The sequence below is a fragment of the Schistocerca piceifrons genome, chromosome 1 (genome assembly GCF_021461385.2).
Source record: "Schistocerca piceifrons isolate TAMUIC-IGC-003096 chromosome 1, iqSchPice1.1, whole genome shotgun sequence".
Taxonomy (NCBI): Eukaryota; Metazoa; Arthropoda; class Insecta; order Orthoptera; family Acrididae; genus Schistocerca; species Schistocerca piceifrons.
Window position 1 is genome coordinate 737,706,364 of NC_060138.1, and position 27,214 is coordinate 737,733,577.

The 27,214-nt window shown below is 39.6% G+C and overlaps 1 protein-coding gene across 4 annotated transcripts in view; it reads right to left on the reverse strand.

The window, feature by feature from the left end:
- The window catches only part of LOC124711518 (ATP-binding cassette sub-family C member 5-like), a 538,718-nt gene that overhangs the window by 422,666 nt on the left and 88,838 nt on the right, over positions 1-27,214 (reverse strand). For all 4 annotated transcript variants that reach the window (XM_047241664.1, XM_047241655.1, XM_047241649.1 and 1 more), the window contains one exon: positions 24,148-24,290. In XM_047241664.1, the coding sequence (XP_047097620.1) occupies positions 24,148-24,290 (143 nt within the window). The remainder of the gene's footprint in view (positions 1-24,147; positions 24,291-27,214) is intronic.

Genomic DNA, 27,214 nt, shown 5'->3' on the forward strand with positions numbered 1-27,214 from the left:
GTGCCCATAGCTGTACTCTGGATTTGTTTGCAGGTAATGCCTTCAAAGGAGAAGTAATGTGGGTGAGGACATAGTTCGTCATGGTGACTAGGAAGGAAGTTGTTGGTTTGAAAAGTTGTGTTCAACAGCAGTAAGGCCATGGGCGCTAGGGATGTTAGTGTAAAGGAAGGTGGCATCAATTGTGACAAGCAGGGCACCATGTGGTAAAGGGACAGTAACTGTGGAGAGTCGGTGGAGAAAATGGTTGGCATCTTTTATATAGGAGGGCAAGTTCTAGGTAATAGGTTGAAGGTGTTGGTCTAAGAAAGCAGAGATCCTGTCAGTGGGGGCACAGTAACTAGCCACAATGGGGTGTCCTGGGTGGTTCGGTTTATGGACTTTAGGAAGCATGTAGAAGGGAGGAGTGCAAGGAGTGGTAGGGGTGAGCAAAGAGATGGACTCCGAGGGGAGGTTTCTAGCATGGGTGTAAGGGTTTAAGGAGTGACTGGAAATTCTACTGGATTTCTGGAAGGGAGTCATTGTGACAAGGTTTGTAAGTGGATGTATCTGACAACTGACGGAGTCCTTCTGCCGGGTAATCCTCGCAGTTCGAAACGACTATGGTTTAGCTTTTGTCCGCAGGTAGGATTATAAGGTTGGGATCAGTTTTTAGATGGCGGGCTGCGGTTCTTTCTGAAGATGTAAGGTTAGTTTGCATGTTGAGGTATTTGGGGAATGATGGTAAGGCAAGGTTCAAGATTAAGAATTCTGGAAAGTTAGCAGGGGTTGATTTGGGGGCAGTGGGGGTGGATCATGGATGGACGGAGGAGTGAACTGAGTCAGACAGGGTTCAACATTGGTCTTCGGTTGGGTCTGATTGGTTGGGTTGCTGGTGAAAAACTGTTTCCACTGTAGGGTCCAGGAAAAGGAGAGAAGGTCTTTAACAAGTCCTGCATGACTGAATCTGTGAGTGGAGTAAAAGGTGAGGCCTACTATGGAAAAGACTAATATTTCTGAGGGGATATGGCTTCTGGAGGAAAAGTTGAAGACTGTGTTTTGAGTCTGTTTAGATTCTGGATTCTATATGGTGGTGGGAGGGAGTTTTGGAGGGTGGGGTAGGTGTAGTAGATCTGGAGACAGGGTTTGTTAGGTATGTGGGGATGTGAGGGAGGTGTGGAGGTTGTTGTACAGGTGGTGATCAGTGGTACTCCAAGGAGGGAGTAGGAACTGAGAAGGGTGGAGAGTTTTTTGAGGTGGCATTGTGCATGTTGCTCTAGTTCCCGGAGGGCAAGAGTTTCAGTGTGTGTTATGGGTTCCAGGAATTAGGGATTGCACAGTAGGATAATTTTGCAGATGGAGAGAAGGTACTGCAAGGAAGTTTGTTGTTAGTATGCTTTACAGTTGTATGCTGTGGCTGCTTCTCCTTTCTAATATATAGCTTGATTTGTTCCACTTTCATGAAAGCTCTCCTTTATAGGGGGACTTACGGAATATTGTTAATAAATAAATGAATTAAAGATACAAGATGAGCATTGGCAAATTAGGTACTTCTTAACTACACTGTTTGCCTCTCCTTCCCCAAATCTATCTTTACTGCTCACTATGTCCTTATCTTGTCTGGACAGAAGCTGGCACAGTGTTCACCATTGTACCATCTCTGACCTACTTTTCCTGATGCCTCCCCATTCATCTTTGCCTACACTCACATCCACTCTCTCCTATCCTGATATCTGAGTCACCTGCCCTTCCTTTCTAACCTTCATCAGCCTGACTCTGGCTTCTACTCAACAAAGGAACTATTACTTCCAAAAGCTAGGCAGTGTGTTCCTTTTCCTTCCGTATGAGTCTGGGCATAGGTACCCCCTGAAGGTAAATACTGGCCAGCAGAGCTGTCTCTCTATTTATTAGTTTTCTCAACCAAAATTTTTCTTTTATACAAAAAAATGTTGTTATATCCAGTTAAATCAGCATGATGCAGTGGCATAGAAGCCATAGAGGGTAAAATAATTTGTTCATAATTACTCACATCACATAAATGTTCAAGGTATTCACAGGCCTCAAATGCAAGAAATTTTTATTATTAAATTTTACAAAGAGGTCATTGACTTTAGCTGATACAACTGGCCAGGTCATGCTAGAATAGGCCAAATCATTGTCAGCAAAGCTACTCTGTCAATCAAATGATGTCACATGCTCAGCTGACTTCTGAGACAGAGGCTCTCGGCTGCCTAGAGCAGATCCTAAGCAGCTTAGTTTCTTTACCTTTGCATTTCCATTCTCCTCTGATGTGCCTCTGGGCTACTGGACCTACCTTCTCTCATTCCCCTGGCAATCCTTACCACACAATCCCCATGGGCAAGTAAATAACTGATACGGTTTCTTTTTCTGAACATGAGTACAATATATTATTTACAAGCCCATTTCACTTTTTGATCATGATTACACTCCAAAGTGGGTTTACAAACTAACATCACTACCAGGACGCCAAATTCAACCTGTCTTTGGCCTTGAGGTGCCGCATACAAATTACTAGAACATTAGCAGATGCGTGAAACAACTGTGAGGGCTGCCCAACTCCGTGCTGTGGTGCTGTGGATAAGTGCTTTGCATAGTCACTCCCAGCTGCCACCACGGCCTAACCTGCACTGCCACCACTGCTGCTGCAACTTCACAAGGTTGTGCAACCTCACCCACCTCCTCTGCTACCTGAGCACAAGGCCATATCGTGGTAAACAACAGAGTGCTGGCCCAACTCTAGGCACCACTGCCATGTTGCTGCCAAACACTGCCATGTAGTTGATCAATCTGCAGATGTAAATTGTGAGCTTTGCTTTTAGGGAGAAGATGCCACCGGTACCTATGCCACTGAATTTGCTTTGTTTGTTTTGATGTGTTTAGTTTAAAGGAATGCCAACAACCAGGTCACCTAGACAGCTGGAGGTTGATCCACAATTACAAGCTAGGAAGGAGCAACTCTGGGTGATGAATGGAGATCTGCAGAGGTGCTTTAATGAGGCATTATTGAACGTAACAGCCATTACTGAATGCAACACTGTAGTGCAGCACTGTGCCATCAGTTAGCCTCACTTTCCAATTTCTGAGTATCCCATAGGCAGTTCTCTCCTGATCTGCATTGATGTTGCAATGGGTTCACTGGTTCCCACCATGCGAAAATGTCCACACTTTCACATAAAGTTACACTGACACTGGGAAAATGTCCACAGGGAGTGATAGAATGTTGGTAGTAATCACCAGCCTAAGTTGCAAGGGGTGGCTCATGTTTATGTAAATTTCATGGAAGGGATGAGAAATAATACAGCATTTGGCATCCTTGTAAAAGGGCTAGTCGACAGGCATCGAGATAAGCAAAGGGTTAACCAATACAGAGACAAAAGTTTGGTAAGGATTTACAGCACTTTGCTGGCCAAATAAGGGCTGTGTCAAGTTGTGGATATGTACTGGGGGAAAGCAATGAAAGGATAAAGTACTAGACAGCAAAGTGGAAACTTACCATTTGGACATATCTGTTTGCAGCACTGACCACACATAGATGCTAAAGTGAATTATGTTTCGCCGATTACACTATGGAAGACTGTACAATTCACATTTCTATGCAAGGAGGCCATTCAGTCTTCCACTAAGGTAAAGCCCACTAGAGGTGCATTCATTGCCAAATTGCACTGCGCTTGTTGCAAACGCCCAGGCTACAAGGTTCCTGAGTGATTGGCACTGTAATGTGCTTACTTTAGAAAGATCATTCATAAGAGAGCAAATTGCGTGTCTTTACAACATAGTTCAGCTAACCAAACAAGCTTGAATAAATGTGAATACAGAAACGTGAATGGGAGCAGTTCTGCCACTGCCCACCACTCCCCACCCACAAAGTGAATCCATCAAGAGTGATAGGAAACATAACTTTAAAAGGTAAAATCAATGGTGCATTGTCTATTTTTATCATTGACACATGTGTAGAATTAAGAGTTTTGTTTGAGAAGACACAAGTCAAGTCCAGAATGAATTTGCTACATTCCAACAACCCACTAAATCATATATCATAATGTTGATGTTAAACAAAGCTGAGAAAATATTGGGTGGTATAGGGAACATCACTTGTATCACTGCAGTACAGGTGTCATGTAGCTGTTCCCATGGAAGACTACTGATTGGTGCACTTCCATTGGTATGATGAAGAAGGTAGTGGGATTCATCATACCGTGCAATGCTCTGCCACTGCGCCAATGTCCAGTGACAACGGTCATGTGCCCATTTCAGTTATAGTTGCCAGTGTCGTGGTACTAGCACTGGCACATGCATGGATCGTCAGCTGTGGAAGCCCATCGTTAGCACTGTTCGATACACTGTGTGTTCAGACACACTTGCATTGTGCCCAGAACTAATGTCTGATGTTAGTTCCACTATAGTTTGCCACCTGTCCAGTTTTACCAGTCTGCCCAGCCTATGACATCTGACATCTGTAATAAGTGGTTGCTGCCCAACCCCATAATGACTGGATGTGGTTTCACCTTGGTTTCGCCACTTGTTGAAGACACTCAACACAGCACTCTTCAAATACCCAACAAATCATGCATTTTCTGAAATGCTCATGCCAAGCCTCCAGGTCATCACAATATGGTCTCGGTCAAACTCAATAGATTGTGTACCTTTCTCATTTTACACACGGAGAGCACACTCACAGATACTACATGCACCATGCATGTATCTGACAAACAGTCATTCCTCACCAGCTGATGCTGCTATTGCCTGGACGGGTTTATATCAGTAGTAGGTTAGTGATCATACTGTACTGGCTGATCAGTGTATCTACAGCTTTAACAATATCCTGTGTACTACAAACCATGTTTCAAGATAAACTCCATTCAGGCCCACGTGTGTTGGCCAAGTGTGTTGGCCACACAGACAGTCTTCCAAAATAAACTCAGTTCGATTTTAGTTTCTCTCAAATCTTGCTTCATACCCTCATGAATATACATTACCATGCCCCCCTCTTCAAAGGATATAACCCCTCATTTCTAACTCTAAGCCAATGCATTACAACGATATTACTGTGAAGTTGACTCAAGATTACTCCCAACTCATTCTTCACATGCAGTTACCCACATCTTGTCTGAATTTTGAATTGGAAGGATGTAGGCTTTATACTTTTCCTGTTCCCTGGAAATCTACTCATTTGTACATAGTTTGGCAAACAAAAGACTACCTGCCAGCTACAATCGACTGACACATACAGCTTTGTCTGCTAGAGAATTGCAGAACTGCCCTGTATAGCTGAAACTATATTTGTACTGAGTTAACTATATACCCTGACATTTCTCTTTGCAAAATTCCTCGATTATTAGCTGTAACTAAACAACTGCTGTGTCCCCAACTGAAAGTCAAATTAATACAACCTCTGTTCTACTGGGTACGAACAAGTTGGGAATATGCAGTCCCATAGCCCATTCTGATTTCATTTGTGTGCTTCAATCAGAATTTCATTCCACGCACGTATTGAGTATTGATAAAGAATAGCAGACTTCTGTTCAAAGCATCCCATCGCTGTACCCTGGGACCTGAATTTCAATTCTCTTCACAACTGAAAGAAACTTCAAACGCCACTACCACATCATTCCTGTTATTCATTCCAGAATACAAGTCCTTTCTCAGTATACATCCTGTTTTATCACTTCTTCCAGATACTTACAACACCTAATTGCTTAAGTCCCTGGATAAGTTGATGACACAGGAGCAACAACAAATCACTCTAGATCTAGCTGCCATCCATATTACGACATTCTGCCAGCATGATATCTTAACATAATTGTTCCTGGAGTGTTATCCACCCTGCTTGCTATTCTGACATTGAGCATAACTATATTCTGCTGTTACACTCACAAGTGTAGAGTACGTACAGCCACTCCAACTGATCACGTGTCTTTTACTGGTTCCATTGGATTTTACCAAGGTTGTAATCCCGCCAGGGATTGTCTTCTTTAATTCAAACTATGTTTTATTTGTCTTATGAATTGCTTACTTTGTGACTGCATCAAACAATAGGTTTTTATTATTACATTTGTTTGCTCATTTAATGTTTTATTGTCATGAGTTATTTTTACAATCCTGCTATTGAGTTTAACTAAACTTAATTACCTTGCAGTTGCTATTATATAAATTGGGGTTAAAGAAATTGCCCTTCAGGTGTTTATTGCAAATGATTTATTTGTAAGACATGTTAATGTAATATGAAGTGTCATGTTTTGCAACTTATGCCATTCAACACATCTGGTAGTTATATCTACTTAATTTTGTAAGTCATACTTAGTGACATACAGAAAGATTTAATGAAGTAGCTGACTTGTTGCTTGTGCTTATTATTATATTTTCAATTTTGTAATTTTTCTCTGGTTGATTAAATAGCTGTGGTTTTACTTAGAGAACTTATTTGGTGACACTAACAAACCCAAAATAAATTTTATTTAACACTGCTTCAGTCCATCCTGATTACAGTTATCAGTTTGTTAACCGATTGGTGACACCTTGGTGGTTACACGGTCACTGTAAGGATATTGGACAACGCAGGCCTATGTAACCTTTTCTTTTTAAAAAAAAGGGAAGAAGAAGAAGAAAGACTGCAGACTGCAATCTGACGAGGAGGCCATTCAAGATAATGTTGCCCCTATTCTATTACAAATCACACCAGGTCCATTACTTTCTCTAATGAAGTTGAAATCAGTCAATCACATTCTTTATTAGTCTTTAAAACTGAGTTTTAAACTTGTATTGATTTTTTATGATATGTTCCAGTGCTTGTCATTTGAGTGTTTCAGTTGCTTGTAATCCTTAAAATTGTCTCTAAAACCAGCTTCAGCTACCTTTTTGACACTACTACTGTCACAGTCCTGTGTCACCACATAGTAATGTAATGGTTATGCTAGTTTCCAAGATTTGAACTGTTACATAAAAATAAAACATTGAATTGTAAAATTAAATTAAAATATTGTTACCCTTAGATTTAACGTCCCATTGAGATTGTTGAATTCACACCCAGTAAATTCACGTAAGGACAGGGGAGGAAATATAAAAGGTGCTCCCAAGCTCCAAACACAAGAAATTTCTATTATCTAAATTTTACAAACAGGTTGCCTTTTCATCTAATGCTTATCTGCTGATATGACATTAAATGACCAGTTCACAGCAGAATAGGCTAAACTGTTGTCAGCAAAACCACTCTGACAATCAAATAATGTCACAGGATCACCTGTACTCATAAAGTGCCTGAAAATATAAGACAGAATTAGATAAGACAGTTAAAGTGCACACTATTCACCAGGAAAGCCCAACAGTGTGTAGTGTGATTTCACAAGACAAGATGAATTACTCTGTTACTAATTTCAAAAATAACTCCGACATTATAAACAATTCAGACATACAGAGATGAGGAAACAGAAATCAGGATGTCCTAATTGATACTATGAAACATATTGAACTTCAAAGTGTACACAAAAAAAAGAACTCACGGAAATGTGTCTCTGCAATGTTTAATGAAGATTCACAGCTATCTGCTGTCATAAAAATGCGCAGCTCCAGTGTGACAAAACATGAAAAAGTAACATAAAGTTTATTGCCCTTGCTGACAGTCATAGTTGTGAGATTGCTACAAAGATCAGTGACAGAATATCTGAAAAAGCAACAGCATTTGTTAAGCCTGGTGCTTCCATGTCTGAAATAGGAAATGTCCACCTGCCTGAAGTCGGCAAATTAACTCATAATGATTTTATTGTGTTGTTTGGAGGAGCAAGTGATGTATTTAAAAATGAAACTCCAAAAGCTATTGATGAATTAAAGAAGTGTTTAGGACACTTGACTCATACAAATGTCCTGTTAATGACTATTCCATACCAATACGACCTACCACCATGGTCATGTGTAAACCGAGGGATAAGTGCTGCCAACATGTTACTCTCAAAAATATACACACAATATGAAAAAATAGAAGCCATTGATCTGAGTGGTATAGGACATAAATTGCACACTGGACATGGACTACAACTAAATGGGCTATGGAAGCAGTTTGTTGTGGAAAAAAATAGACATATGTGTTGTCAAGAAATCAGAGATAAGACATACAGCATCAAATAAAACAGATACATCATCACATCATCTCTGCTCACCAAAACAGCAATCATCTCCCTGTTATGCAGAAGTGGTGCACAGCACATTGGAAGAAAAGAAGCAGACTCCATCAATGCAGAAAAAGACTCCAGGTTCCCACACAGATGATTTTTTTATGGACAGATCCTTACCACGCAAGAATGAGGTCAGTGATATAATAAAAATGCCCTTATGAATCTCAAATGTTCATGTAAACCCCGGTACTGGTAATCAAATAAATTACTGCAACAAACACCTTTCTGTTTGCCATCAAAATGTTCAGTCAATAAGAAACAGTTTTAGATGTAGAGATCTTACCAAATACAGAACTTAACTTTATTAATGTTCTGTGCATTACAGAACACTGGCTAAATAATGACCAAATTGACTCTTTTCCTATATCAGAATACACACTAGCAAATTATTTCTGTAGAAACAGCTATAAAAATGGAGGTACTGCAATTTTCACCAAGCATGGGTTAAAATATAAATCAATCAATAAGTTTCAACATCTCAGTGCAGAAAGAGATTTTGAGCTGGCTCTCACTGAAGTCAGTGATGGAAATACAGTTGTAGTATGTATTCATCACTCCCCAAATGGAAATTTTGACTCATATCTAAATAAGCTTGAATATGTACAAAACAGAATTCATCTACACAAAAAATCAAAAGTGTTTTTTACGGACTCCAACATCAATTTTCTTGGAACCAGCAAAAGAAAAGAACTATTGCTCAACCTCACAGATACTTTCAACTTAAAACAGACTATAACAATGCCAACAAGAATTACAAAAACTACTGCTACTGCCTTGGATCACATACTTATGAATATAAATTGTACTGCAAAACGTATAAGTACAAGCCTTAGCGATCACGAAGCTCAAATTGTCACCATCCAAGCCACTTACAGCCCTACCAGAACTATAAAAGAACTATAACAGCAAGACAGTTTAATACACACAATATAGAAACATTCAACTCCCTGTTATCAGGAGAAAGATGGGAAGACGTTTTGCAAATAGATGACACCAACAAAAAGTTTGAGAAATTCTCTAGCATCTTCATTAATTACTTTGAAACTACATTCCCTCTCAAAACACAAAAAATAAGAGGCACAACTAAAAAAGCAAAGCTATGGATAACAACAGGGATCAAAATATTAAGTGCGAGGAAAAGACAATTACTCAAATGCGGGAAAAACAATAACATACCCCCTCTTCTAAACAGTTACATACAGGAATAAATTCAAATCTACAAAAGAGTGATACAACAGGGGGAAAAAAAGGCCGATGATAAGTTCATAACAGAATCTGCAAATAAAAGCCAAGCAGTACCAAAGGAAGAAGCAAATAAAGTGTCCCATAAAACGGGAAATATCACTCTTAACCATGAGAACAAGAATATAACTGATCCCCAACATATTGCAAATCTTTTTAAATGTTACTTTGCAGAGATCACAAATAATTTAATAGTCAGTGACAGAACAGATACTAGAAAGAAAGAGAAAAACAAAGTGCACTCATGTTCCTCTTCAATCTACATTGACGGAACAACCCCAGATGAAACCATCAGTGGTGCATCAGCTCATAGGAAAATGTCATCAAGGATTGATGGTATTCCTGATTACATCATAAAGCAATGTATTAAAAACATTTCACTTCCTCTTGCAGACATACTGTAGTAAATTCATCTTTTCTGACAGGCACATTTCCAGACAGTTTAAAAATTGCTAAAATGGTCCCTATTCACAAGAAAGGAGACAAAACAAATATTGAAAACTATAGGCCAGTTCCATTATTATCAGGCTTTAGTAAAATCACAGAAAAAGTAACACGTTAATGAAATTCTTTGAGAAAAACAAAATTCTCACTGATTCTGAGCACGGATTCAAGAAAAATAAAGCAACAACCAGTGCAATCTATGATTTTATAGAAAATGCCCTACAAGCAATAGACAAAAAAAAAACAAAGACCCACTGGCATTTTTTTAGACTTAAGTAAAGCCTTTGACATACTGGACCACAAAATACAGTTGGAGAAGCTCCAAGTATATGGTGTTCGAGGCACTGCACTAAAATGGTTCACTTCCTCCTTAACAAACAGAAAACAAAAAATAAAAATAAAACATGAACTAAAGGAAAACACCAGGACATGTTTCTCAGATGCAGAAGTTCTAAATAAAGGATTCCCTCAGGGACCCATTCTTGGGCCAATCGTCTTTCTCCTGTATATAAATGATCTAGACCTGAACATTAAGTCACAAACATACACTCTTTTTGCAGATGACACAAGCATCCTAAATACAGGAAATACCCCAAGTCAGTTTCAAACAGCTGTTAATAAGACTACAGAACAGCTAAATACATGGTCTGAGGGGAATAAACATATAACAAACACAAAAAAAAGTTCCTAAATTACTGTTTAAAAGGTGAGGTATGCTGCCCCAGTGTGACAATAAACTCCAACAAAATTTCATCTTCTCCAGAAACAATGTTCTTAGGCTTATGGCTTCAAAATAGCTTCAAATGTCACACACATATAAACAAAATTAATGGAACACCAAATAAAATATGTTAAGTCTGTGTTTACTCTCTGTCAAAGCAAGTTATAGCACTGTCTGAACTGCCTACTTTGCCCAGTTCCACAGCATCTTACTGCATGGAATTATATTCTGGGGTAACACACCACCTACTTCAGTCATCTTCTTAACTCAAAAAAGAACTGTAAGAGCAATGCAACATGCTCGACAAACAGATTCCTGCAAACCCTCTTTCAAAAGTCATCAATTCTCCCTCTTCCCCATATGTATATACTAGAAATCTGTAAAAACAACAGAAAGAGTTTAAAAGATGTAAATAAAAATTTTAATATCCATGAACATGATACAAGACAAAAGGAATAGTTTTTTGTCTAGTCAATAAGGACATCAGCCTATAAAACCTACACAGTAAACAGCACTTTACAAATTTACAATAGTCTTCTGTATAAAGCAAAAGACATACCATCATTCTTATTATTTTGTAAAACCCTAAGGGCATTCTTATTGGATCATTGCTTCTATTCAATAGCAGAATTTCTAGATGATTTAAGATACAAAAGACATGAAACAAGACAGTGCAGCTACTGCAAGAACCTTTGCGGAGGAAGCTAAAATTCATGTAACTGCTGACATGTGTGTGTGTGTGTGTGTGTGTGTGTGTGTGTGTGTGTGTGTGTGTGCCACAGCCGAAAAATGTATTGCTCGTCTGTTCTGAGCCACCACCGAGAGAAGACACTAAATGGCTTAGTTTCTTTACCACTGCACTTCCCTTTTCCTCTGAGACGGGTCTTGGGCCACTGCAACTACCTTCTCTCACCCTCTTCACAATCCACACCATGTAATCCCCATGGGCAAATAAACTGATACTGTTTCTTTTTCTGCACATGAACACCAAACATTATTTACAAGCCCACATCGGTTTTTACCCTGACCACACGCCGAAATGGATGTACACAGATGTATAGATGTAACAGTGTGTACAGATATTAAAAGAAATAATCAAATGAGTTCAGTTAAACTGTAGCAAACATCATGCTCTGGCAAGCAAACAGGATATTACAAAACTGTAGTATGTGCACAAAAGAGACAGCTTACAAAACACTTGTGTAGTTCATACTAGACTATTTCTCAATTGTCTGAGAAATATATTAGTTCAAACTAACAAGAGACACTAACTGTTAACAAAGAAGGGTGATATAATTGGTAAAACAATTGTCTCACAAATTCGAAAGTGTAATAGAAATGCTGACAAAATTTTAAATAGTCAACATTCAAAGCAAAACGCTGTAACTCTTCTGCAAACTGCTTAGAAAATTCTGAAAACTCATTTCCAAGCTACAAATATTAACATAAACATTCCTTATATGTATTGATCCCACACAGGCTATATGAATAACATGAGAATAATAATAACAGCTTGCACAGAGACATATACGCAATTGTTCTTGTCAAGTTCCATGCTTTATAGTGTCTGAACTTGCTTTACACTATACTACTCAAAATAGAGTACTGGAATTTGGCAACAGGGAGTGTCTTTTGTTGTCCCATTTTTTCTGCTTCTTTGGACAGGTGTCGAAACTTTGGAGAGAAAACCCCAAGCTTAGAGAACGCAAGGCAGTAGGTGTGACATTGCTATATGTGGTAATGAGACTTTCTACTTCTTGATCAGCTTTGTAACAATGCAGCCAAGAGATCAGGCTTACTTGCACATGGCTATCATCTCCCATAGACTACAAGTACTGTTACAGTGATATTTTTGTATGGTACATAATTCCATTTTCTCAAAAATTTTAACTGAAGTAACACACAGTTTTTAATCTCTCTTTTTTATGCTTCCACAACTTAGCAGCATTATCAGTTTTGGCTGAGTTACATCAGTAAAATATTTTTCAATCTGAATAAAAATCAGAAAATAAAAAGCAAGGAAAAAATGCAGCCTTTGAGAAACGTAATTGTGGTGTTCTTCCTGCCAACTCACCTCTCATTTAGCAAATCAATTAACCACAGCATTTGTATTCTTGTCAGATCTCCAGCTGGAACATATCGACATCTGGACACAATATTTCAGTGGCCCACCTCACCGCCATCTTCAGGTGTGTAGGCCATCACACTAACTCACTGGAACTGAAATCAAACATGCCACAGCAGCTCCTTTATACACAAACATGGGTCCTCCGCACACACACGAACATAACTGCCCTCTCGCGCAAGGCACAACAGTGCATCGGTGGTGAAAGAACATGGAAATGATAAATCGATATCAAACACTACTGACAGCTTTTGATGACCAAAACAAGGACCGTTGTTTCCTAACGTCAAACAGAACAAGGTTTCAACTCTTACTTAAAGGATACCCCGTATCTCTATTTATAATATTGTCAGATAGCCAGATTTCAATGGCTTCTTTTACTGCACAGTCCCATTACCAAGACACAGGGGTAACCAATTGTGTCTCTTCATACAACATTTTTTGTTCTTCAGTGAGACAATGTTCCGCCACTGCAGATTTTTCCGGCTGAAATAAACACGTGTGGCGATGATGCTCCATGCAAAGATCCTGGACCGTACGAATCGCTTGTCCAATATACGTTTTCCCGCAATGGCAGAGAATCTTGCAGACCCTGGGCTTTCTCAAACACAAATCATCCTTCACTGAGCCAAGCAGAGCTCTTGTATTAGCTGGCAGACAGAGTATACTTTTAATATCAAATTTCTTTAAAATCCTTCCTATTTTTGAAGATATGCTCCTCACAAAAGGTAGAAATGCCACTGATTTGCTAGTATCTTCTGTTGGTTCCCACAAAGGTCCAATCTGTACAGCACGACAGATCTGATTGTCAGTATAGCCATTCTGCTTGAACACAGATTTTAGATGATCCAGTTCTTCTGTCAACTATCTGCATCTGAGGTGGCATAAGCTCTTTTAACCAATGTACTTAGGACTCCACTGCGTTGGTATGATGGATGGCAACTTGATGCACGAAGATATCAGTCTGTATGCATGGGCTTTCAGATAAACACTATGTCCTAATGTCCCATCATCCCTCCTGTAGACCAAGACATCTAAAGATGGAAGCTTTGCATCCTTTCCAAATTCCATTGTAAACTTAATATTGGGATGCAGACAATTAAAATGATCTAGGAAACAATCCAGAGCATCCCTCCCATGTGGCCATACCAGATACGTATTGTCGGCATATCTCCAGAAACAAGTTGGTTTTGGATTTATTGAAAAGCTCTGTCAGTGAACAATTATTGCAGTCAGTCACACTATCATTCAGTTTAGTTTCTATTGTGGACTTTGCAACTAGGATATGTAAATGCTCTGTTACTGCTATTGATAATACCTTTTTAAACAAATCTAGGGAAAAAAGTCATATTACACAACCAATAGTAAATAGGCTATCTGATCATGACATGCAGCATGCTGTGTTAAATGTTAAAACTTGTCAGGATAAAAAATCTATTAAATCTGAGTACAAGAGGATAATAAGTCAAAAACTGAGAAATTCAGGAAATTGCTCAAAGACATGAACTGTATAGATGTTTACAATACTTCTGACTCAAATTGAAAATACAAAACATTATTTTAATTAAAGTTACCTACACTTTTGAAAATTCTTTTCCCCTAAAGGTAACTCAAATCACACAGAAGTCAAAGAATAAACCATGGATTACACTAGGAATAAAGATATCATGTGGGACAAAAAGGAAACTGAACCTATTATCTAGGAACAGCTCTGATGTTAGCATTGTAATGCATTATGAAGAATACTGCAAAATATTGAAGCAGGTAATCCAGTAACTGTAGCAGTTGAGGAAATTGTAAATAATGGCTCTCAGAAAATTATTAAGTATTTCTCTGCAAATGGACTCTCATTAAATTTTAGAAAACACAGTATTTACAGTTCTGTACAGTAAATGGCATAACACCATTGATAAATATAGTCTATGAACAGAAGTCTGTTGCTAAGGCAGAATATTCCAAGCTTCTGGGTGTGTGCATTGATGAGAAATTGAATTGGAAGAAACACATCAATGATCTGCTGAAATGGTTAGGGTTATTGCAAATTTTGGTGATTAACATATCAGTAAATTAGCTTACTATACCTATTTTCATTCACTGCTTTTATATGGCATAATATTTTCGGCAAGACAGCCGGCCGTGGTGGCCGAGCGGTTCTAGGTGCTTCAGTCTGGAACAGCGTGACCACTATGGTTGCAGGTTAGAATCCTGTCTCAGGCATGGATGCGTGTGATGTCCTTAGGTTAGTTAGGTTTAAGTAGTTCTAAGATCTAGGGGACTGAAGACCTCTGATGTTAAGTTCCATAGTGCTCAGAGCCATTTTCTTCTCAAAGACATGAACTGTATAGATGTTTACAATACTTCTGACACACAAAAGTGTGGAATCAGAATAATAGCTGGAGCCCACCCAAGATCACCTTGCAGACATTTATTTAAGGAATTCAGTATATTCACAGTACCTTCACAATACATATATTCACTTATGAAATTTGTTATTAATAACGCATCTCAATTGAAAAATAACAGCGAAGTGCATAGCTACAACACAAGAAGAAAGGATGATTTTTCACGATTCTGCATTAAATCTCACTTTGGCACAGAAATGGGTGAATTATGCTGCTACAAAATTCTTTTGCCATTTGCCAAATAGCATTAAAAGTCTGACAAATAGCCAACCAAAATCTAAAAGTAAATTAAAAGAATTTCTGGATGACAACTCAATAGATGAATTTTTAGATATGAAGTAGTAACTGTAAAAAAGGAAGAAAGAAAGAAATGAATTATTTTGTCTAAAGAAAACTTATGTTAAAGTGACACGTGCCACATCATTACGAAATGTCGTATTCATGATCTATGGAACAGCTATAAATGTACTAATGTATGTATGTATGTTCAAGAAAAAGATGATTACATTGGGCAACAAAATAAAAACTGTATGGAATATTGTGAAGACAGAGACAGGTGGGGCTAAAAAGGAAGAGGAACAGATAGCTCTAAAAATACATGAGACATTGGTAACAAGTGCATGTAGTGAAACTTCCTGGCAGATTAAAACTGTGTGCCGGATCGAGACTCGAACTCTGGACCTTTGCCTTTCACAGGCAACTCCTCTACCAACTGAGCTACCCAAGCACAACTCACACCCCGTCCTCACAGCTTTTAATTTCGCTAGTTCCTCGTCCCCTACCTTCCAAACTTCACAGAAGCTCTCCAGCGAACCTTGCAGAACTAGCACTCCTGGAAGAAAGGATATTGCGGAGACATGGCTTAGCCACAGCCTGGGGGACGTTTCTAGAATGAAATTTTCACTCTACAGTGGAGTGTGCACTGATATGAAACTTCCTGAAAGATTAAAACTGTGTGCAGACCGAGACTCGAACTCGGGACCTAAGCCATGTCTCCGCAATATCCTTTCTTCCAGGAGTGCTAGTTCTGCAAGGTTTGCAGGAGAACTTCTGTGAAGTTTGGAACGTAGGAGCCGAGGTACTGGTGGAATTAAAGCTGTGAGGACGGGGCGTGAGTCATGCATGGGTAGCTCAGATGGTAGAGCAGTTGCCCACGAAAGGCAAAGGTCCGAAGTTCGAGTCTCGGTCCGCCACACAGTTTTAATCTGCCAGGAAGTTTCAGTCCGCTGTAGAGTGAAAACTTGATTCAAGGGCATGTAGTGCTGCAATCCTCTTAAACAAGTATTTCATTTCTGTTGCTGACAGCTTGGGGTTATCAGGTTCAGTGAACAGTGCAATGGTGTATCTGAGACCAGTCTTTAAAAATAGCTTCAGTAAAATGGAAATGACATCACATCTCCCAAAGAAGTAGCATCCATCATAAAATCCTTAAAATCTAAGTAGTCTAATGGGTATGATAACATATCAACAAAGTTAATCAGAATCATCATGTGAGTTGACTTCTATCTTAAGTTATTTGTGTAATTAATATCTTATCAGCAGAATACTTCCACATTGGCTAAAACATGTTGAAGGTAAGCCTCTTTACAAGAAGAGGGATAAGGAGATACCACCAAACTATTGACCAATTTCACTTTTGCCAGCTTTCTCAAAAATATTTGAAGAGGTTGTGTTCAAGCATCTCCTTAAGCATCTGACTGCAAATAATATATCGTCCAAGTCACAGTTTGGATTTCTTAATGGTTGTGATATAGAAAAAGCTATTTATGCCTACAGTGAGAATGTACTTGATTTATTAGATAATAAATTAGAGGCTACTAACATTTTCTGTGAGCTGTCAAAAGCTTTTGACTGTGTGAAACACACTATTCTCTGAAGTAAATTAGAATATTATGGTGTCACTGGCAGTACTGCGAAATGGTTTGATTCTTATCCAACAGGAAACAAAGGGTGTCCTTGCAAAATACCTGTGCAGGAGCAGTCTTCATCTGACTGGGAATTAATTACACGTTGTGTTCACAAAGGTTCCATCTTTTGTCCATCGCTTTTTCTTGTGTACATTAATGACCTCTCGTCTGTTACCCTGTCAGAAGCTAAGTTTGTTTTGTTTGCAGATGATACAAACATGCAATAAGTAGCAAGTCAAGTACAGATTTAGAAATAGCTGCTAATCAAATTTTCACTGACATTAATGAATGGTTTAAAGCTAATTCGCTCTCATTAAACTTTAAAATGACCCACTACATGTAGTTCAGAACCTGTAAGAGATTTTCTTCCACCATGTGTCTAACATATGAAGACATGCAGATTGAAGAGGTTGGGAAGGGCACACCACAGAATTGCTTAAGTGCTTAAACAAGTCTGTATTTGCAATGAGAATGATGTCAAATGTAGGAGATATAAATATAAAAAAACTTGCATAATTTGCTTACTTTCATTCTAGTACGTCATACAGAATCATATTCTGGGGTAACTCATCAAACCGAGCAAAAGTTTTTAGTACGCAAAAGCATGTAATAAGAATCATTTGTGGTGTAAATTCAAGAACATCATGTAGAAACCTGTTCAAGGAACTTTGTATTCTCATCACTGCTTCTCAGTATATTTATTCCTTAATGAAATTTGTTGCAAGTAATATATCTGTATTTGCAATCAACACTTCAATACATAGTACCAATACTAGGAATACGAACAATCTACATAACGACCTAAAATCACTTACCTTAGTCCAAAAAGGGTTCCAATATTCAGTATCACATATTTTCAATAAATCGCCATTAAAAACTTGGTTTCAAATAAAGCATGGTTTAAACAGAGCTTGAAAAACTTTTTGATAGGCAAGTCCTTCTACTCTATACATGAACATCTTAACAGGGACTTTTAGGCCAGCTTAAGTAAAAATATCTGTTAGATTTCAGTTTTGACAGCATTTGGTCACAACAGTCAAGATTAAGTATTTTGTGTATGATAAATTTATTAATAGGGCATAACAATGTTTCATTCCGACAGCGTATTAATTTGTGGCACCAATGAGGTCAACACCAGCATCGATCTGAGTATCATCTTTGAACTAATCTAAAATTATCTTTGGGTGAAACCACCATGTTAGTTCTTTGTAAGCCTTGCTTGTGTAAAGAGGTGAATAAACGAACTACTGCAAAATGGGAGTGTTGTTTGGTGTAACTGACCCAAACTTCTCCCTCAAATTCTTTAAATATTAGCGGTTCCAGTATACAGTTTACTGTATTGTATTCACCTATTTTGATGATCTCCTCACAAATAATCAGGTAGTAAGTATTATATTCCAATGTTTTATGTTTTTATGTTATACTTTCTGACTTTTCCACACCCATGAGAATCATCTCATTTTTTGGGTCTATGGAATGAAAACTTAATCTAATCTAAGAACACCGTCTTCAGTGCCACGTCCTCAAAATCACTCATAAACAAACTGGTGACTATGGGGGATAAGGACTCCCCATAGCCACTCTGTCAGTTTGTTCAAAGTATTTGTCATTAAACAAAAATTGACAAATACTTTGAACAAACAGATGGAGTGGCTATGGGGAGTCCTTTATCCTCCATAGTCACCATTTTGTTTATGGAAGATTTTGAGGACATGGCACTGAAGACGGCATTCTTAAAACCAACTTGTTTCTGGAGATACGTTGACGATACATTTATGGTATGGCCACATGGGAGGGATGCTCTGGATTGTTTCCTAGATCATTTTAATTGTCTGCATCCCAATATTAAGTTCACAATGGGATTTAAAAAGGATGGAAAGCTTCTGTCTTTAGATGTCTTGGTCTACAGGAGGGATGATGGGATATTAGGACATAGTGTTCATCACAAGCCCTTGCATATGGACTGATATCTTCATGCATCAAGTTTTCATCCATCGTACCATCACAATGGGGTCCTATGTACATTGGTAAAAAGAGCTTATGTCATTTCAGATGCAGATAGTTTGACACAAGAACTGGATCATCTAAAATCTGTGTTCAAGCAGAATGGCTATACTGACAATCAGATCCATTGTGCTCTACAGATTGGACCTTTGTGGAAACCAACAGAACATACATGCAAATTGGTGACATTCGTACCTTTTGAGGGGAGCATATCTTCAAAAATAGGAAGAATTTTAAGGAAATTTGATATTAAAAGTGTATTCCATCCGCCAGCTAAGACTTGAGCTCTGCTGGGCTCAGTGAAGGATGATTTGGGTTTGAGAAAGCCCGGGGTCTGCAAGATTCCCTGCCATTGTGAGAAAGCCTACATTGGACAAATGATTCGTACAGTCCAGGATCATTGTAGCAGGAAAAATCCGCAGCGGTTGATCACTGTCTTACTGAAGGACATAAAATGTTGTACAATGAGACACAAGTGCTCTCCCCTGTGTTGTGGTATTGGGACTGTGTAGTAAAACGAGCCATTGAAATCTGGCTATCTGACAATATTATAAACAGAGATAAGAGGTATCCTTTAATTAAAAGTTGAAACCCTGTTCTGTTGGACATTAAGAAACAATGGTACTTGTTTCAGTCATCAAAAGCTGTCAATAGTGTTTGATATTGATTTATCATTTCCATGTTCTTTCACCATCGGTGCACTGTTGTGCCTTGCGCTAGAGGGCATTTATGTTCATGCACGCACTATGGACCCACAGTCATGTATAAAGGAGCCACCACAGCATATTTCATGTCAGTCCCAGAGACTTATTAAGACGGCTTACTCACCTAAAGATGGTGGCCAGGTGGACCGCCGAAATATTGTGTCCAGATGAAGATATGTTACAGCCGGAGACCTGACATGAATACAACCAATTATGATGCCAGTAAAGTTTACGGAGCATCAGCCACAATGTTTTTTGGGCAGCAACCTGCCAACTTACCCATTTGATGTTAGAGAATATTGTCTGGTTATACAGAAACAATCGTCCTGTATGCATTTGAAGACATGACTTGTCTATCAAATTAGTTTGGTACATCAAATGTCACTGGAGCAAAAAATCATGTAGTTTTGTGAATATTGTAAGACAGATGATCTGATTTTTCTTCTTCTTCTTCTTTGCCTGTTCCCATTTCCCCACAAAGTCTGCTTTCTTATTGGGTTTTGGCAATGTTAGTGACAATTGGTGGCTGGATGCCCTCCCTGGTACCACCACTCCCTCTGTGGGAGCCATCTGGCTCAACAGCCCATGTTGTTAATATGCGAGGCAGACTTGATCCAGGATAGGTTCGCCTACTTTAACCCCAAAAGCAGCATGGTAAAACACTTGGCTTTCCAGCCAGTTTATCATATGACAGATGACAACATCAGCTATTTTCATTTGCAATAAGGGTAAGTTTAATTTAATTACAGTATATTGTCTGTAAAACTGAGAACTATTAACTCTTACAATCTGTGAAAAATGCCACTAAGCCTCATTCACACAATATCACAGTAATAAGTTAACAGCAAACCAGGAGTGGAAAATTATTTAAAACATTCACGTAAATAAACCAATGGAAAAGCCAGGCTGGAATAATAACAAAAATTATGAAAAGGATAGATTGCTAGTCAGCATATAATGGAAATGTTGAGTCACATGAGTCACAGACAGGCACAACAAAAAGACCGCAAGACAACTAAGCTTTCAGCCAAGGGGCCTTTTTCTGATTTAGACAACATACACATACACATTCAAGCAATTTCCAAGTGCCTTACCTTTTTCCTCATTCCCAAATTCAATAATGCTGGACTGACCTTCACACCTTCTCCCAGCCCCTACCATGGAAACACTATTTTGCCACCAATCAGATTCAACCAAAGCCCAACACTGAACCTCACCTGTCTCAGTTCACTCCTCCATCCAAACGTGATCCATACACACTTCTCTCAAATCACCTCCTGTTAACTTTCCAGAATTTCTTACCCTTGAATATTGCCTTACCATCATTCGCCAAATCCTTTAACATGCAAGTTGACCTTACATCCACAGAGAGAACTGTAATCTACTAGCTACAAACTTGTCCCGACCTTATAATCTACCTGCTGACAAAGGCTCCACCACTGTGGTTTTGAACCAAAAGGATTACCTGGCAGAAGGATTCCACCAACTGTCAGATTAGTACAATTAAAAACCCTGCCACAGCGACCCCATTCCAGAAAGCCAGCAGGATCTCCAGTCTCTCCTCAAATTCTTAGGCCCATCCCAGAGCCTCTCCCCAGAGTCTGTGTCTGGTTACTGTGCTTCCACTGAGAGAATCTCTGCTCTTGCAGACCAACACCTTCAGCATATTACTTGCAACATACCCTCCTATACAAAAGACACCAACCATTTCCTCAACTGACTCTCCACAGTTCCTGTTCCTTTACCACATGGTGCCCTGCTGCACTGCCGCTATCAGACACTACCTTTCCCAACTCCAGATGGATTCCAAATGTACAAACTCCTTCCTGGTCACCATGCTCAACTATATCCTCACCCACAATTACTTCTTCTTTTGAATGTCTCACCTACAAACAAATCAAAGGTACAGAAATAGGTACCAGCATGGCACTACCCTATGGTGCTAGCATGGAACCACCCTATGCCAACTATTTATGGGCCATCTAGAAGAATCCTTCCTAACGACCCAGAATCCCAAATCCCTCACCTGTTCAGATTCACTGATCACTTCTTCATGATCTGGATCAAGGGTGAGGACACACAGTCTATATTCCTCTAGAACCTCAACACATGCTTCCCCGTTCACTTCATCTGGTCCTCCTCAACAAGCCACCATCCTCAATGTTGACCTCCACCTCAAAGATGGCCACATCAGTAACTGCCCATACAAAACCTACCAATCACCAGCAATACCTCAACTTTGACAGCTGCCAACCAATCCATTCCAAGAAGCCCCTCCCGCACAGTCTAGCCTCCAGTGGCCATCGCACCTGTAGTGATGTGCATTCTCTCTCAAAATATGTTAAAGGTTTCACTGAAGTATTAACAGACAATAATTACCCTCCCAATCTTGAACAGAAACAGATCTCCTGCGCCGTATCCCTCCAGTCACCCATCACTTCCCCAACCCAAGTCCCACCTTCCAGCCACAGAGGAGCATTCCCTTGGGACTGCCTCTTTTTGTGCTCTGAATTGAGGAATGTCCTACCCACTATCCTCCCCCCCCCCCTCCCACATCGGTATTCCACCACCCACCAAACTTACACAATATCCTCATTCATTCCTACTCAACCCCTGCTCATAAACCCTGCCTCATATCCTTGTCATAGACCTACATGTAAGACATGTCCCATACATCCTTCCACCACACCACTGATTCCAGTCCAGTCATAAGCATTATCTATCCCATCAAAGCAGGGCTACCTGTGAAACCATTCATATTATCTACAACCTAAGCTGCAGTCACTGTGCTGCATTCTATGTGGGAACGCAAGCAACAAGCAGTTTCTCCACGTGAATGGCCACAAACATACTGTGGCCAAGAAACAGTTGGACTGCCCAATTGCCGATCATATTGTCAATTACAACATTCTTCACTTCAATGACTGCTTCACAACCTGTGCCATCTGGATGTTTCACACCAACACCAGCTTTTCTGAACTGCCCAGTGGGAAATCTCCTTGCAATGTATCCTATGTTCCCATCGTAACCCTTCAGTCCTCAACCTCCATTAGTCACGGTTTTTCACCCACCTCTCCCCTTCCCAGTTTCCACTCCATCACTACAATGCTGTCTATTCCACCAATGCACCCACAGTCTTTTTATTTATCGCCATTTACGTCCCCCTCCACCCCCTCCCGTTTCCACCACACTGCAACTAGCTGCCCTACCTGCTCCCACAAGCAGCACTTTACCATCTGCCACCCCTACCCTGCCATCCCTCTCCCTCCCTGGCCCAGCCTTTTCCTTAACCCCAACAACCAGACTGCTTTTCCCATCATGGACTGTTGCTTGCAGTCTTGACTCAGTAACTACCGACAGTGGCCGTGTGTGTGTGTGTGTGTGTGTGTGTGTGTGTGTGTGTGTGTGTGTGTGAGAGAGAGAGAGAGAGAGAGAGAGAGAGAGAGAGAGAGAGAGAGTGCATTTGTGTGCACATTGTCTAATTTGGAAAGAGGCCTTAGGGCTGAAAGCTAACTTGTCTAGCAGTCTTTCTGTTGTGCCTGTCTGTGAACTCAGTACCTCATTATGTGGTGAATAGCAATCATCCCCTTCATAATATTGTCAAATAAATAAAAAAATGCAAATCTCTGCTGCCTATCTGTTAGTAATATATGTAATCTAATATACTTAATGTGGACAACACTCAGTGAATTACTATTCAATGTAGAAGAGATGATGCAAATAAGTGACAGACTGTTTTTGAGTCAACATAATCCTCTGAGACTCAAAGGCTTGATGTACAGAACAGATACTGAGATTCACTAAATAATAATTTTTGCAGTGGTATTCTAAAGATTAAAAACATTGACAGAAAGGTGGAAGGAAAAAATCTTTACATATTTTAAACAAGGGTGAGAAGAAGGATTTTTACATGCATAAAAGACTGAGGAGGGAGGAGATAATGGGCATGCAAAGAAGTATAAGTAAGTTGGATGGCTAACTGCTTACAAATACTGTGAGAATCAAGTAGATTCAGGAGACTAGCTGTGTGGCAAGAAAATTGACAGCTCAGTTGACAAACCTGCGATGGACGCAAAACCACAGCAGATAATCACACTTTTGTACACCAGAATGCAGTGGCAGGATGAGCTAAATGAATTAACCCAGATGAGTGCTTAAGAGACTGGAAGGAGACAACACAACACCAAAGGAGATAAAGGTAATTTCTTGAGGCAATGCTTAATCTTCAGGATCTGTGACTGCTGTATGATGACGATGAATTTTAGCACTGAATTAAACCACAGCCATAAATTCACATGTATAGTACCACTGGAATTATCCTGTATTGCTCTTAAACACCCATTGAAACTGCATTTAAAAGCATTCATATAATGTCACAAATATTATCCAAATGACAAAAAGAAAGAGAGATCTTCTTTTAAAGCTGAAACAGTTACCTGTATGAAACAGCCCAGTGCCAAGAAAAGAGTAAGATTCTAAAGAATTCAGCCAATGTAAGGAATGCTGCCCATTTTATACCACTCCAAACACTTTCTTCACTACCCTCAGCATATTGCAGCAAATTGCGCATGAATATGGTCTGAAAACAAAGTTCATGTTAATTATCAAAATTATTCTGCACTGAATGAAAATGAAATAAAATCATACATTAACACATTTAAAATAAAAATTAAAACAAAATATTGTCCAAAAATTACACAGCTTGCAGCCTGAAATGTGAAATGTCTCATAATATAAACTACTCAAATCGCTGAACCTGCCATAAAGAAGTGGAATCAAAGATCAGGTGTACAGACAGGTATGAAAATTACAGAACTATCAGTTTGATAAGTCACAGTTGCAAAATACTAACATAAATCCTTTACAGAAGACTGGAAAAACTTGTAGAAGCCAGCCTTGGGAACATCAGTTTAGATTATGGAGAAATATGGAAACATGCAAAGCAATACTGACACGAAGACGTCTCATAGAAGATAGGTTAAGGAAAGGCAAATCTATGTTTATAGCATTTGTAGAGTTGGAGAAAGTTTTTGACAATGTTGACTGGAATACTCTCTTTCAAATTCTAAAGGTGGCTAGGGTAAACTACAGGGAGCGAAAGGCATATTTACAGTTCACACAGGAACCAGATGACAGATGTAAGAGTCGGTCGCCTATCCCCAATCTTATTTACTCTGCATATTGAGCAAGCAGTAAAGGAAACAAAAGAAAAATTTGGACTAGGAATTAAAGTCCAAGGAGAAGAAATAAAAACTTTGAGTACACCGATGACACTGTAATTCTGTCAGGGACAGCAAAGGACTTGGAAGAGCAGTTGAACAGACTGGATAGTGTCTTGAAAGGAGGATATAAGGTGAACACAAACAAATCAAAATGAGGATAATGGAATGTAATCGAATTAAATCAGGTGATGCTGAGGGAATTAGATTATTAAATTAGACACTTGAAGTAGTAAAGGAGTTTTGCTATTTGGGAAGTAAAACAACTGATGATGGGAAAAGTATGGAGGATATAAAATGTAGACTGGCAATGACAAGAAAAGTGTTTCTGAAGAAGAGAAATTTGTTAACATCAAATACAGATTTAAGTGTCAGAAAAACCTTTCTGAAAGCATTTGTATTGAGTATAGCCATGTATGGAAGTGAAACATGGATGATACACAGTTTAGACAAGAAGATAATAGAAGGTTTTGAGATGTGAAGCTGCAGAAGAATGTTGAAGATTAGATGGGTAGATCATGTAGCTAATGAGGATGTACTGAAGAGAATTGGGGAGAAGAGAAGGGGTTGGTTGGTAGGACACATTCTGAGGCATCAAGGGATCACCAATTTAGTACCGGAGGGAAGTGTGGGGGGTAAAAATCATAGAGGGAGACCAAGAGATGAATACAGTAGGCAGATTCAGAAGGATGTAGGTTGCAGTAGTTACTTGGAGATGAAGAGGCTTGTGCAGGATAGAGTAGGACGGAGAGCTGCATCAAACCAGTCTTTGGACTGAAGACCACGACAACAAACAACATCAAAGATCTAAGTACAAAATAAATTATGTTAATATACAGGGTGGAGAAAAATTGTGTAATAAAATTTTAACCCTGGATAGCTGATGCCAGTAGGAACCAAAATTACTAATGTTGTGTGGGTCGACAAAGCATAATTTTTAAGCTACTGAAACTTGATGCCAGGTGCTCCTATTGGACACAGGGTTGCCCTGTTGCTGGATGCTCTGGACAACACATGACCACAAATGCTTTGCCTGCCAGAGATCACGATGTACTGAAGGCGGCCCACATGCTCGGTGGTAGTGCACCAGCCTTCCCCTCTTGGAGGGGGGCTGGGGGCAAATCTGATGGGGTCCCGACAGATCCATTGTAGTTAGATGATATGACATACTGGGAACAAACCAATCAACAGTTATTAGTTCACATACAGAAAGTCTTTTACAAATTGTGTCAGACCTGAAAAGGGCCTTTTTTGTAGCTAGGACATTGTTTACTTACAGCAGGTGCTCAAACTGGCAATCCTCTGATGCGACACAAGCTTGATAACGTCGAATGGTGTTTTGCCAAACTCTTTCAAAGATTCCTGACATTTCCCCAATGTGATTGGCAGCATGTTGAATGCAATCTATTAATTCCTTTTCGTTTCTAGGTGGTTCATGTCTGGATGGGTGAACTAGAACCTTGAAGAATCAGCACAGGAAAAAGTCCGGTGGTGTGAGGTCTGGTGATTGCTGGGGCCATATCGTACGAGCACTCTGCCAATTACCCAGCTGTCAAAGAGTTCATCCAAATATATGCGCACAGCTTGACTGTTATGTGTGGGTAGCCCATCATGCTGCAACCACATGCATAGCCGTATGTCCAGGGGAACATCTTCCATAAGGTCGGGTAGAGTTTCTTGCAAAAAGTGATGGTAATTTGCCCCAATAAGTCGAGGAGGTAGATGGACCAGCCCAATCAGATGTTCACTCACATTGTCTACCCAAATGTTGAGCATAAATCGTTCCTCATGTCCATGGACATACGTGATGTGAGGATTTCCCCTTGCCCAGTAATGAACGTTTTGAGTGTTGTAAAGGCCATCCTGATGGAAGGTGCACTCATCAGTAAACAACACAATGGTGGGGAGGTTGGGATCTCGTGCACCACATCACAGAAACCACCGGCAAAACCCTAGCCTGTGTTCATAGTCCGCCACAGAACTTAGGTCTTGGACAGGGTGGAAACTAGAAGGATGCTGGTCGTCATTGCTCAAAACCTCCCAAACTAACAGATGAGTGACCCCCATGTCCTGTCCAACTACTCAAGTACTTGTCGTACATCGTTCCTCGAAGTGCTTGACAACAATCTCTTCAAATGCAGCATCCTGTCATGTTCGAGGTCTTCCAGCATCACCCTGATATCCCATAATGAGCCTGCTTTGCCAAGTCGCCGGTGTATTGCTGTAAATGTTTGCAGGTGTGGGTGGCGTCTTATTGGGTACCATTCCTCATACAACTGTCAAG